Source organism: Mus musculus, chromosome 16 (genome assembly GCF_000001635.26).
Source record: "Mus musculus strain C57BL/6J chromosome 16, GRCm38.p6 C57BL/6J".
NCBI lineage: Eukaryota > Metazoa > Chordata > Mammalia > Rodentia > Muridae > Mus > Mus musculus.
The window spans coordinates 33,017,207-33,029,984 of NC_000082.6; the positions used below are offsets into that span (position 1 = coordinate 33,017,207).

The 12,778-nt window shown below is 45.5% G+C and overlaps 1 protein-coding gene across 4 annotated transcripts in view; it reads right to left on the bottom strand.

Annotated features, from left to right (window-relative positions):
- The window catches only part of Iqcg (IQ motif containing G), a 42,876-nt gene that overhangs the window by 2,937 nt on the left and 27,161 nt on the right, over positions 1-12,778 (bottom strand). For all 4 annotated transcript variants that reach the window (NM_178378.3, XM_006522519.4, XM_011246004.3 and 1 more), the window contains 3 exons: positions 11,809-11,883; positions 3,308-3,439; positions 2,235-2,336 (listed from right to left, as the gene is read on the bottom strand). In NM_178378.3, the coding sequence (NP_848465.1) occupies positions 2,235-2,336; positions 3,308-3,439; positions 11,809-11,883 (309 nt within the window). The remainder of the gene's footprint in view (positions 1-2,234; positions 2,337-3,307; positions 3,440-11,808; positions 11,884-12,778) is intronic.

Consider the following 12,778-nt stretch of genomic DNA (forward strand, 5'->3'; position numbering starts at 1 on the left):
GTGAAGTGTGCTAGGCCAAGTCTTCCTTCAGACTAAGACCCTCAACCTCTGTGTAGTTCTTGCTCCCTTGGTAAACATCTCACACCTCACAGTCACTGGACACAAAAGGAGTGAATGTCTGTCTCCTGTGCCCAGTCAGGGACGAACCAACAAGTCTCAGTGGTTGACAGTGCATCACACATCCTTAAGGAGCTGCTAAGCAGGTAGGATTCAGACAGCTCCTTGAATGTCTCTGTCAGTTTAATGCAACTGTTCTTGTCTAGATTATAAAATCAGACTAGCCTACTGAGAGCACAGGGATCCACTGCTGAGAACAGAAGGTCTACGGTTAGCTCTCCACTCAAAATTGAATCTTGACAAATGGAAAACAGAAGCTTGATCAACATTTACTAATTAAACACCAGATTTTCCTAATAGTAAGATCAAAGGTGAGTGAGTGAGTCTCCCTTACTTTGTATTTTTGGTTGGTTGGTTGGTTTGGGTTTTGGGTTTGAGTTTTTTTCTTTCTTTTCTTTCTTTCTTTTTTTGAAATAGGGTTTCTCTGTGTACCCCTGGCTGTCCCAGAACTCCCTCTGTAGACCAGACTAGCCTCAAACTCAAAGAGATCCACCTGCCTCCCAAGTCCTAGGATTAAAGGCGTGCTCTTCCACCATGCATAGCCAAAGATGTTTCGATACCTGGTCCTAAAAGTCCTTTAAAGTTCTAATTTTGGACTTGTGGTTGTGGCTGAGAGTAATAACCACACTAAAAACCAACGCTGTGGGCTTGATCTCCAGTATCAAAAACAGCAGAACATGGCCTTGTGTCACGGTGTACACCTGTCATTCCAACAGTTAGGCAGTTGAGTTCACAGGCAGAACTTGCCTCCCACTCTGCCTCCCACTCTATATCTCAGATCTGCTCCTGCCAGAGCTCTTGAACGATGCCCAGGCAGAGGTGGTTGGTTGGGGTTTTTTTGGTTTGTTTGGTTTTTTTTAAAAACCAGCTGCTATATTTGCATTGCATTTGTTTGCTTTAAAACTGGTTTTCCCAGGGCTGGAGAGATGACATACTGCTCTTGCAGATGTCTTGAGTAAGTTTCCCAACATGCACATCTGGAAGTTCACAACCATCTGTAACTCCAGCTCCAAGGAAGCTGATGCCTCTCCGGGACTCAAGTGCACACACCCACACACAGACACACAGACATGGTCAAGTGCACACACCCACACACAGACACACAGACATGGTCAAGTGCACACACCCACACACAGACACACAGACATGGTCAAGTGCACACACAGACACACAGACACACAGACATGGTCAAGTGCACACACAGACACACAGACACACAGACATGGTCAAGTGCACACACAGACACACAGACATGGTCAAGTGCACACACCCACACACAGACACACAGACATGGTCAAGTGCACACACCCACACACAGACACACAGACATGGTCAAGTGCACACACCCACACACAGACACACAGACATGGTCAAGTGCACACACCCACACACAGACACACAGACATGGTCATAATTCAAAGTCAAAATGAATCCTAAAAGTAGTTTCCAGAATCTGGACCTGATCATGCTGTCATTGTTGATATCTGCAAGTTCACAGAAAACTTTTATGAGGTAGTTCACTAGCTCACACAGGCTTGATTGCTATAATCCCAATAGCCAGGAGGCTGAGGAGAAAAGGGCACTGCAGACAACACAGTGAGTCCCAGGGCAGTCAGGGCTCTGGAGAAAAATCTCCTCTCTCTCTCTCTCTCTCTCTCTCTCTCTCCTCTCTCTCTCTCTCTCTCTCTCTCTCTCTCTCTCTCTCTCTCTCTGTCTCTCTCTCTCACACACACACACACACATATATATTTTTTTTTCTTCTAACTTGCTTTGTCCCTTTCACTTTTTATAAGCAACTTCTATTGGAAAGCATCACACAGCCAGGGCTGACTCACACCAGGGTGTCGAGCCGTGCAGAGCATTTAGAAATGCCCTGCCTGCACAGCTGCCTCCCCTTGGGTTAGGCGTGACCTCGGATCCAGTGTCTGGACAGAGGATTCCTTCCACTGCTCCCGTCCTCCCCAGACCAGGAGGCAGGCTTGCTCTTTTCCTTGTTTCCCTGCACTGTGGACTCTAAGCACGTCCTCACCCACCTGCTGCGGGACCCCAGCCGGTGCCGGGACCCCACCCTCCGGGACCCCACCCTCCACCGCTGCCTCCAGGCCTGAGTGTCCTACCTTCACGATGCTCCTCAGCTCCAGGTCATCCTGCTCCAGCTTCTTCCGGGTCTTCTCCTTTTCTATCCGGTCCTCAATAATGACCTGCTCGTACTCCCGGATCTGCACAAGGACACGGACACAGGAGCAGGGCAGGCCACAGCCCAGCCAGCCCTGCGTGCCCGTAACTCTAGACAGAGACGGGAGACTGACCAAAGTTCAAACTCAATCTCGCCACACAGCAAGTGTATGTCTCAAACAAACAAACAAAATCCTGCTGGATTTCCACTAATTTCCACTGTAATAATGTATTCACATTATATAAATATTCCTCAACTTTTTTTTTTTTCAATTTAAACAATTCAAGCCGGGCAGTGGTGGCGCACACCTTTAATCCCAGCACTTGGAAGGCAGAGACAGACGGATTTTTGAGTTCCAGGCCAGCCTGGTCTACAAAGTGAGTTCCAGGACAGCCAGGGCTATACAGAGAAACCCTGGCTTGAAAAAAACAAAAAAACAAAACAACAACAAAAAATATCTCTCTCTCTCTCTCTCTCTCTCTCTCTCACACACACACACACATTGGTATCCTCCACATAATACTTTTAAAACTTTAATAGATATACATATGCAAATAGCCATGTTTTAAACTAGAAATTTAGGAACTTCAACATCAACCCAATGATGACGTCAAATTTTTAGAAACCAACATATAAATTGTCTTTAAAGATCATAAAATTGTCTTTTGTTTAATGCAGCATCTCTCTGAAGGAGTTTTAAATAATTTCTACCTAGAACTTAAGAAAAGTCTCTGGCCTGATCACTTCTGTGATCTCAGCATGCGGAAGGCTGAGATAGGAAGATCACTACATAGTAAGTTCCAGGGTAACCTGAACTACAAAGACTCGGTCTCAAAAAATAAAAGTGTGCTTGCAATAGAATCATTCCAGCACCAATGCCGTACGCACTCACTCGGTCATTGTCATCAGTAAAGAACCACGTTTACTCTGGTGGTTTACTCTGCTTTTGACTAAAACTGTCTTCCCAGACTCCCTCACTCCCACTCATATCCCAGTCACCCTGCCACCCCTTACCATCTTTGCCAGGTCTTGCAGGTGTACCAGGTCACTGGCCTTGGCAGCCTTGAGAGCATTTAACTCGTTCTGCTTTGCTTCTGTGTCTTTGTCAAATTTCTCCATCCAGAACTCTAGCTTCTCCTCAAGTTTCTACTTGGAAAAACACATTAAGACATGGTTCCCACCAGATATAAAATAACAGGACCGCAGGATGCCAGTTAGAGCAAGCTAGACCAAGCAAATTTTCCTACAGAGATCTGATCACAACAGACTTGGTGAGGAACCGAGGGTGGCCAGCCCAGATGCTGCCGTGTTCTTTGTGTCTGGTTGGTGTACTTTTCTGGGTGTAAGCCACTCCATTTTTAAAGGAGGAGAGGCACCTGTAAACTCAAAGCATATGACAACATGTACAAGACACTTTAAACTCAAAATCCCAGGATAGCGTATAGAGGTGGGCAAGAAGCCCCTCGCCTAGCTGAGAAGCTAATGGCAACTGGTAGCTGTTAGGAGAGGCGAGCTAGCTTGAATAGAATAAAGACCCTGCTGTAAGTTGCATCAGATTGGCTTCTGTGTGTGTTTTGGGAGATCACTAACATTTCCCTGGCACAACAAATACTGAACACTCATCCAAAAAGATAGAAATGTGGGCTGGGATAGTTCTGCTGGGATCCTGGCCTGGCATGCATGAAGCCCTGGGTTTGATGGTCTGCACCACATAAAACTAGACATGGCTGCCCATACCTCTAGTAGAAGCAGGAGGATCAGGAGTTCAAAGCCAATGTTAGCCCCATAGCAAATTCTAGTCCAGCCTGAGATATAAGATACCTTGACTGAGGGGAGAGGAGTCTTCAAATTTCTAAGTGAAAATAGATATGAATCTAAGATACCAGCCAAAGTTTCAAATAGGAGAGAAAGATGATGAGATTCAGTCTATGAAAGTTACTTGAAGATGTCCGTTTGCAAGGGAAAATAAATGGCGTGTAACAAAGGAAAAAAAAAAAAAAAAAAACAGTGAAGTGTGATTCTCATGACAGTCCCTCAGGAGGCACCAGGACTACTGGGAGGAGCCTGGGCCCTGAAGGCAGATCGCCAAGGTTCAAGTCTGGCACTCAAGTTTACTTGAATTCTTTAGTCCCCTAGCTCTCTCCACTAGTGGCTAGAGATACAACAATCTCCACACACAGCACAGCACAGTGTAGTGTAATAGTGGTAGGCTAATGGACTGACAATTGTATAAAATTGGTTTCAACACAGGATATTGGAAAGGGGGGGGCAGTAAATAAGAGTTTTAATAAAAGCAACAGGATATGCATAATGATTAATTCTACACCTAAGAGAGAGACAGTAAAACCTAGACATGTATAAAAAAGAATTTTTTTTTCTAAGATAGGGTTTCTCTATGTATTCCTGGCTGTCCTGGAACTCACTCTGTAGACCAGGCTGGCCTTGAACTAAGAAATCCACCTGCCTCTGCCTCCCAAGTGCTGGGATCAAAGGCGTGCACCATCACTGCCCAGCATACGATTATTTTTTTTTAAGATTTATTTATTTGTTATTTATGAGTACACTGTAGCTATACACCAGAAGACACCAGAAGAGGGCATCAGATCCCATTATAGATGGTTGTGAGCCACCATGTGGTTGCTGGGAATTAAACTCAGGACCTCTGGAAGAGCAGTCAGTGCTCTTAACCATTGAGCCATCTCTCCAGCCCCTATATAAAAAATTTAAAGGTTACAGCAGGGTGAGTGGTGGCGCACGCCTATGATCCCAGCACTCAGAAGGCAGAGGCAGACAGATCTATAAGTTCAAGGCCAGCCTGGCCTACAGAGCAAGTTCCAGGACAGCCAGGGCTACACAGAGAAACCCTGACTTAGAAAACAAAACAACAACAAATTTAAAGGTTGCCATTGAGCTCAAGAGATGGCACTGTTGTCCTCTTGCAAAGGACCTGTTTCAGTTCCCAACACCCATGTCCACACAGGCTCAGCAGCCTGTAACCGCAGCTCCGGGAGTCTAAAGCCATCTCTGACCTCCTGGGTACCTGCACTCATGCCCACATGCCCACATGCCCACACAGAGACACATACATAATTCAAAAATAAGTCTCAACAGCTACTAGTGAAAACCAGAAATATGTAAGTCCTAAAGTCCAGGAGCATTCAATAGTAAAATACAGAAGATTAGGTATGGTGGAGCATGTGGTAACCCAGCGCTGGGGGCAGAAGCAGGAGACCAAAAAACTGAAACAAAATGGAATCTTTCCTACGAAGACATGTTACAAAACATGACTCTGAAAGATCTGGTAAATGAAGAGCTGAATATCATTCTAGGCAGATAATGTTTCTCTTTTAAAATATGACACTCCAGAAAATAAATAAATATGACATCTCCTGCAAACACATCAAGACAAGAGAGAGAGATATCCAGTCAAGATGGCTTGGATTTTACTACACTTCAAACAACACATACAGTTTTATTCTATTTCTCTTTTGGGTTTCGGATCATAGTAAAATGGAATTGTTTTCAAGCCATGCAGCCAAGCCAGTGAACTTTGGAAGCAACACAAAAAAAAAAAAAAAAAAAAAATAGCCCCAGAAAACAAAGAGATATAAAAATCAAAGTATAGCCGGGCGTGGTGGCGCACGCCTTTAATCCCAGCACTCGGGAGGCAGAGGCAGGCGTATTTCTGAGTTCGAGGCCAGCCTGGTCTACAAAGTGAGCTCCAGGACAGCCAGGGCTATACAGAGAAACCCTGTCTCGAAAAACCAAAAAAAAAAAAAAAAAAAAATCAAAGTATATCAGCCCTAGTGGTTTATTAACACCGTACCATCCCCAGGTAGACTTTTAGGAAATGAAAGATGACTCAACATTAGTGGGTAGATTAGTACAGTCTGTAACTCTACAGAGACTGGAGGGATGGCTCAATGGTTAGGAGCCTATCCTGGTCTTGCTGAGTTTGAGCGGTCACAACCACCTGTAACTCTAGCCCCTCTGGCATATTCCACTGGCTTCCATGTGGCAGATATAAACACATACACATAAACAAACTGTCAAATAAATAAACTTAAGTAAGTGTATTTTACTTTATAGACAGAGGAGAAAAATATATCATCAAAAAATCATATTGATGGATGAAAATAATTCATCTCAGCTGGGTGTGGCGACACACCTTTATCCTGGCACTGAGAAGGTGACTCTAAATTCTTTGAGTTTGGGGCCAGCTTTGTCTCTGTGATGAGTTCCAGGTCAGCCAGGGCTATGTTATGAGATGCTGTCCTCCCACCACCACCAAAAATAAATGAATACTTGGACAAGAAACTCCTTCACATGATAAAATGTGCTCACCAGTGATCTACAGGGTAAACATCCCACTGAGTCAGGTACCAGTCACTGCCTCTCAGCTCCAGGTTCATTCAGCATGGCTGGGCATGACTGGAAGTGTTTCCTTTGGCCACCTAGCAAAATACTAAGCTTCGTCAGCAGAGGGCGCTAGAGGACACGGCAGGAGGTCTGTAGGCTCACTGTGCTCTGGCTCCCTGGTCACACTGCTAGAGCTGTGTGACACCCAGTGGCACTCATTGACCAAAACATTTAACTAACAACTGCAACATTATATCCATTATGACGAGGTAAGATTAACTCCAAGAATGTAAAGAACACAATAGCAAATCTACCCTGTTTTACTTCCACATATTAAAGGGGAAGATAATCTCAATGAATAAAAAAAGTCCACCTTCTACAACCGAGTATTCATCTGACTGAAGAAGGAGGAAAGGAGAGAGGGAGGAAGAGAAGGGGCAGAAGGGAGGAGGAGGAGGAGACAAACATTTAAGTGCACACTCCTATAATTCCAGCACTCAAGAGGCAGGAGGCTGAGGCAGGAGGATCAAGATGAGTCAGAGAACACCTTGAGCTACATAATTAGAACAATATCCAAAAAAATCCAAAACAAACAAACAACAACAAACAAACAAACAAAACCCCAGCACCTCTTGGCATCCAGGAAACCACGCACTTTCTCTAATGAGCCTGAATCTTAGTCATGGGAAAGACTTTCCTTCCACCTCCTTGGTTCCTTTCTCGGATCCTGGCAGTCAGCCCTGTGCTAGCCTTCAGAGCTCTCTTTATCCCTTCTTGGTAATCTGTCCCATATTAATAGCTCATGATCCTTTTGTTAAAGTCTGTTTAAATTGATAGTGTGATTTGTGTTATTTAAATGGATTTTAATCACACACAATTGGCACTAGGAATGAAGCTGATCCCACGCTCTAATTCACAGATGTCTTTGTAAGTCACTTGCCATACTTGCATAGCAGCCTGGTGTCATTAATGCAACAGGAGATCTGATATGGAGTGTCAAAGCAGATGCCTCTGTAGACCATGACATGACAGCTGGAGGATCGGCAGCCCCCGTATAGGAAGGAGGAGGCACACATGGCCCTGCTGGTGAAAGCAAGCAGCTTTCGAATTGGTTTAGCGATTAGCAGCTGTATTGCAGATGTGTATCAACAAAGTCTATGAATAGCAGCAGCAGCTGGAGTTACAACAGTCCCCGTGACTGTGCAAGGGCCAGGCAGCTTCTGCACAGACCAAGCAGCAAATCTAAGGCCCTGTGCTTCAGTCAGGTGTTGGAAGGCGGCGCTTACCTATGCAGTGTCATCAGGGTCACAGCAAGCCTGTGGTTTAATTTTCAGTGGAGTTGGAAAGTTCCAGGCGCTCCTACATTTGTACCTGTCCCGAATATGTCTTCCCCACTGTATATACTCAGTACTTTGGGAAGTAGCCACAGTTCGGCTCCATAGAACTCGAAAACCCACAGCAGCAGTGACTGAAGTTAAGACTCCACTTGTTGGGCTGGTGAGGTGGCTCAGTGGGTAAGAGCACCCGACCGCTCTTCCGAAGGTCTGAAGTTCGGGTCCCAGCAACCACATGGTGGCTCACAACCATTTGTAACAGGATCTGACTCCCTCTTCTGGAGTGTCTGAAGACAGCTACAGTGTACTTACATATAATAAATAAATAAATCTTAAAAAAAAAAAAAAAAGACTCCACTTGTCATCTGACTGCCTCAATCCTGCTGTGACCCGGGGCTGGCTACAGGTTTGTTCTGTGGGTCCCCATGAGTCACTGTCAACTCAGAGTTAATGCTCTCAAGAAGCCAGTGTCTAAGTCACTCCAGACTCCATAGGTCTCCTGGCTTCATGACCACCTTATCTTCGTTGTCAGCCACCAAGTGGTTTTTCAGGGTTGGACCATTCCCATGGAAGTCAGGACCTACCTTAAGGATGCCCCGGAGGTCACACCTGGCCCCCATAGGAATGCGGTCAAGTACAGAGACATTTCTCGCACTCTCCACCAGCTCACTCACTCTTTGCTTCCTGACTACCACCAGCATGGATAGCCTTCAGGGAAGGGCTTGTTCCATTAGCTCTGCCAGGTTGCCACAGTGTGCTACCTAGCTGACGTTGATAATGGATGAATCTGAAGGAGCAGATTTACCACCTGGACAAGAAAGACCCGACTCTCTCACCAACTGGCATGATACTGAGGGCCTCACAAGGATGCTGGAGAGACTCCCAAAGTCAAAGGCTTAGCTCTTCCCAGGACATCTTGAGAGGAGCAGAAAGGATAAGGACCCTAAGTTCCAGCAGGTCCTAAGGGATCACTGAGGTTAATGCCTGGTTACTCTCAGACCAAGCAGGTCCCCTGGGTTGGAAATGGGAGTCACCCACCCCTCTCCTGTGGAACACAGATGTTCTTTATACAGCATAGTGATGTCCCGTCCCCATGTGCTCTTCAGTGTCCTCAGACTGGTGTGCCTGCTGGTTGTCTTCTGGTTAGGATGTGTCTGGTGATGAGTGAATAAATTCATCCCAAGCAGGCTGTCCCCAAGGCTTTGCATTCTCACCTCCACATCACAGGAGGGAAGCCCTGGTACCTCCACCTCGTCAAATGGAGGGAGGCAGCTACTAGGTCTAGTCAAGCAAGCTATCAGCCTCACCACCGGACGCACGGCACCCACAGGAAATCCCGCATGTGCAGCCAGCTTGCCTGTGTCCCAGATGCAGCCCGCACGCCTTGCATCCTAATCTGTCTAGCTAACACCCATGTGCTCAGTGCTTCTCAGCAAATGTTCTAACTTGCATAGAGATCTAAGTTATTTTGAGAAGAGACTGTAAGAACATGAACAAAATGAGAAGGCAATTGATAATCTAAAACCTTCCTCAACTGAGCATGTTATTTATTTATTTATTTATTTATTTATTTATTTATTGTAAGTACACTGTAACTGTCTTCAGACACAGCAGAATTGGGCATCAGATCTCATTACAGATGGTTGTGAGCCACCATGTGGTTGCTGAGATTTGAACTCAGGACCTCTGGAAGAACAGTCAGTGCTCTTAACCATGGGCCATCTCTCCAGCCCGAGCATGTTATTTTTATAATTTAAAAAAATGGCAAATATATATATATATATGGCTGGGAACATAGCTCAGTAATAGATTGCTTGCCTGGCAGACCTGGGTGGGGCCTTGGGCTCAATCCACAATACCACAGGAAGAGGCAAAATCAAAATATTTTCACATTATGGCTATGAAGCAATGTAAGAACAAACAAAATGGGTTTTTTTGTTGTTTGGTTTTTGGTTTTTGTTTTTTTTCGAGACAGAGTTTCTCTGTATAGCCCTGGCTGTCCTGGAACTCACTTTGTAGACCAGGCTGGCCTTGAACTCAGAAAACTGCCTGCCTCTGCCTCCCAAGTGCTGGGATTAAAGGTGTGTGTGCCACCATGCTCGGCTACAAAATGTTTTTTATACAAACAAAATTTAAAAGGTTGAAGGAAAAAAAAATATCTTCCTGAAAGTTAGAGCTGTGTACACATTCAGATGGGCAAGCTGTAAGAGACTGTGGCAGCACATTCATTGGCCTCACAGTATGGCTGCTTTTTCCTTGTTTACTAAATGGATTTTGGGCTGAGCATGATGGCCTGGAATCCCAGCACTCAGGAGGCAGAAGCAGGTGGACCTGTGTGAGTTCAAGGCCAGCCTGGTTTACATAGAGAGTTCCAATCCAAGGCACATGGTAAGACATTGCCTCAAAAGGAAAAAAAAAAGAAAAGGGAAGGGAAGGGGAGGGGAGGGAGGAGGGGGGAGGGGAGGGGAGGGGAGGGGAGGAGAGGAGAGGAGAGGAGAGGAGAGGAGAGGAGAGGAGAGGAGAGGAGAGGAGAGGAGAGGAGAGGAGAGGAGAGGAGAAGAGAGGAGAGGCTGAGCAGAACCTGCCTCAAAGGACCGTTTTTTTTAATCTTTTATTTATTTGTTTAATATTTATTCTTCTCTCTTCTGTATTGTATAAGTAGATTTGTATATGTGAATGCCTATGTGTCTGTGTGTGTGCAGATGCACTCATGTGTAGCTGTTTTACCTTCTTTTAAATTTATTCATTTATTTATTCTGTGTGTGTGTGTGTGTTGTGTGTGTGTGTGTGAGACTGTATGCAGGTGTACCATGTGCAGGAGTCCTGTGAAGGCAAGAAGAGGGTATCCAATTCCCTGGAACTGAAGTTACAGGCAGTAGTGAGCCACCCAGTCCTCTGCAGAGTAATAAGCGCTCTGAGGCACTAGGCTGTCTCTGTAGCACCTCACTGTGTTTTCAGAGACAAGATCTCTCACTATCACCAGCCAGACGGCAAGCCCCAGAGATCTGACCTTTCCACCATCACGTTGAAGTTGGGATTACCCATGTAATCCCAAGCCTGGGTTTTTTTTGTTTTTTGTTTTTTGTTTTTTGTTTTTTGTTTTTTGTGAGCTTTAAGGTCCATCTCAGGTCCAATGATTATACAGCAAACATTCTGCCTGCTGAGCCAACTCTTTAGCCCATTAAAAGATTTTTTTAGGGCTGGTGAGATGGCTCAATGGGTAAGAGCACCCGACTGCTCTTCCGAAGGTCCGGAGTTCAAATCCCAGCAACCACATGGTGGCTCACAACCATCTGTAACAAGATCTGACTCCCTCTTCTGGAGTGTCTGAAGACAGCTACAGTGTACTTACATATAATAAATAAATAAATCTTTAAAAAAAAAAGATTTTTTTAAAGTTGCAGCTAAGTTTAGTGGCATCTACCTTTAACCAAGCACTTGAGAGGCAGAGATATTGAATCCTAGTGAACTATGGGCCAACCAGATGACATCGTGAGACACCACTGTCCTTAAATACAAAAGCATTGCTTTTTTTCAGAAATGTGTAAGTGGATTTTTTTTAAAGATCTCTTTACCTTATTCTATGTATATGGTGTTTGCCTGTATGTGTGTATGCGCACCATGTACACCCAGTGCCCCTGAAGGCCAGAAGAGTCCCCCCAGGAGTTATAATTGCGAGCTGCCATGTGGGTGCTGGGAACTGAACCCAGATCCCCTGCAAGAGCAGCCGGTGCTCTTAACCTCTGAGCCGTCTCTCCAGTGCCATAAGTGGGTTGTAAGTGGGGTCTTACAATTGAGGAATCAAACTCCTGGGCGACTCACCTGCTGCTGTTTTTTAAGAAACATTTCGATCTCCGTGTGAACCCGGTTCTCCTCTTCAGTTTTCATCCTCAGTTTCTGTAATACACCAACACCAAGCTCTCTACACGGCAAAGCTGAGATCCACAGTGCCCGGATGATGGGTGCAGCCCAGACCCCAGGAATGCCAAGGCTTCCTGACAGAGCTATTGTGTGGCTCCACTCAACTCTCACCACAGAGCCATGGGCTGGCACTCCATTATACACATAAGGGCCCCAGAAAAAGCCACCACAGTCCCATCATCTGGAAACAAAGCTTCAAGATTCTCAGCCCAGAGAAGGAAATTACAGCATTCAAGAAGCATGTGGTCAGGGCTGGAGAGATGGCTCAGTGGTTAAGAGCACTGACCGCTCTTCCAGAGGTCCTAAGTTCAATTCCCAGCAACCACATGGTGCCTCACAACCATCAGTAATGGAATCTGACGCCCTCTTCTGCGGTGTCTGAAGACAGCTACAGTGTACTTATATAATAAATAAATAAATCTTAAAAAAAAAAAAGTGTGTGTGGTAAACCATTCAGTCAGAGCCCCTGGAACCCCACAACTCTGGAAGCTGAGGCAGGTGGATCAGTTTAAAGCCAGTCCTGCACTACAAAGTGAGTCTGTGGCCCACCGGAAGAAGAAAGAGGGGGGCATGGGGAAGCAGAGGGGTTGGGTGGCTGGAGAGCTCATGGGGAGGGGAGCTTCACAGCGGGCTTCTCCCGCACACCCACCGGGAAGCAGGAGGCATAGCAACTAAAGGCTCTACTCACAAGTATGTAAGACCCCAGTTAGTTATTCATGTTTGACCTCTGGGAAAACCTTAATCTCCCTCTTCCTCGTGTTTGTTTGTTTGTGTTTTGGTTGTTTTGGTTTGGTTGTTTTGTTCTGTTTTGCTGGCACATTATCATAGCTGACACCTCACTGAGGTGGGAGCAAACTGCGGTTAGGAATGC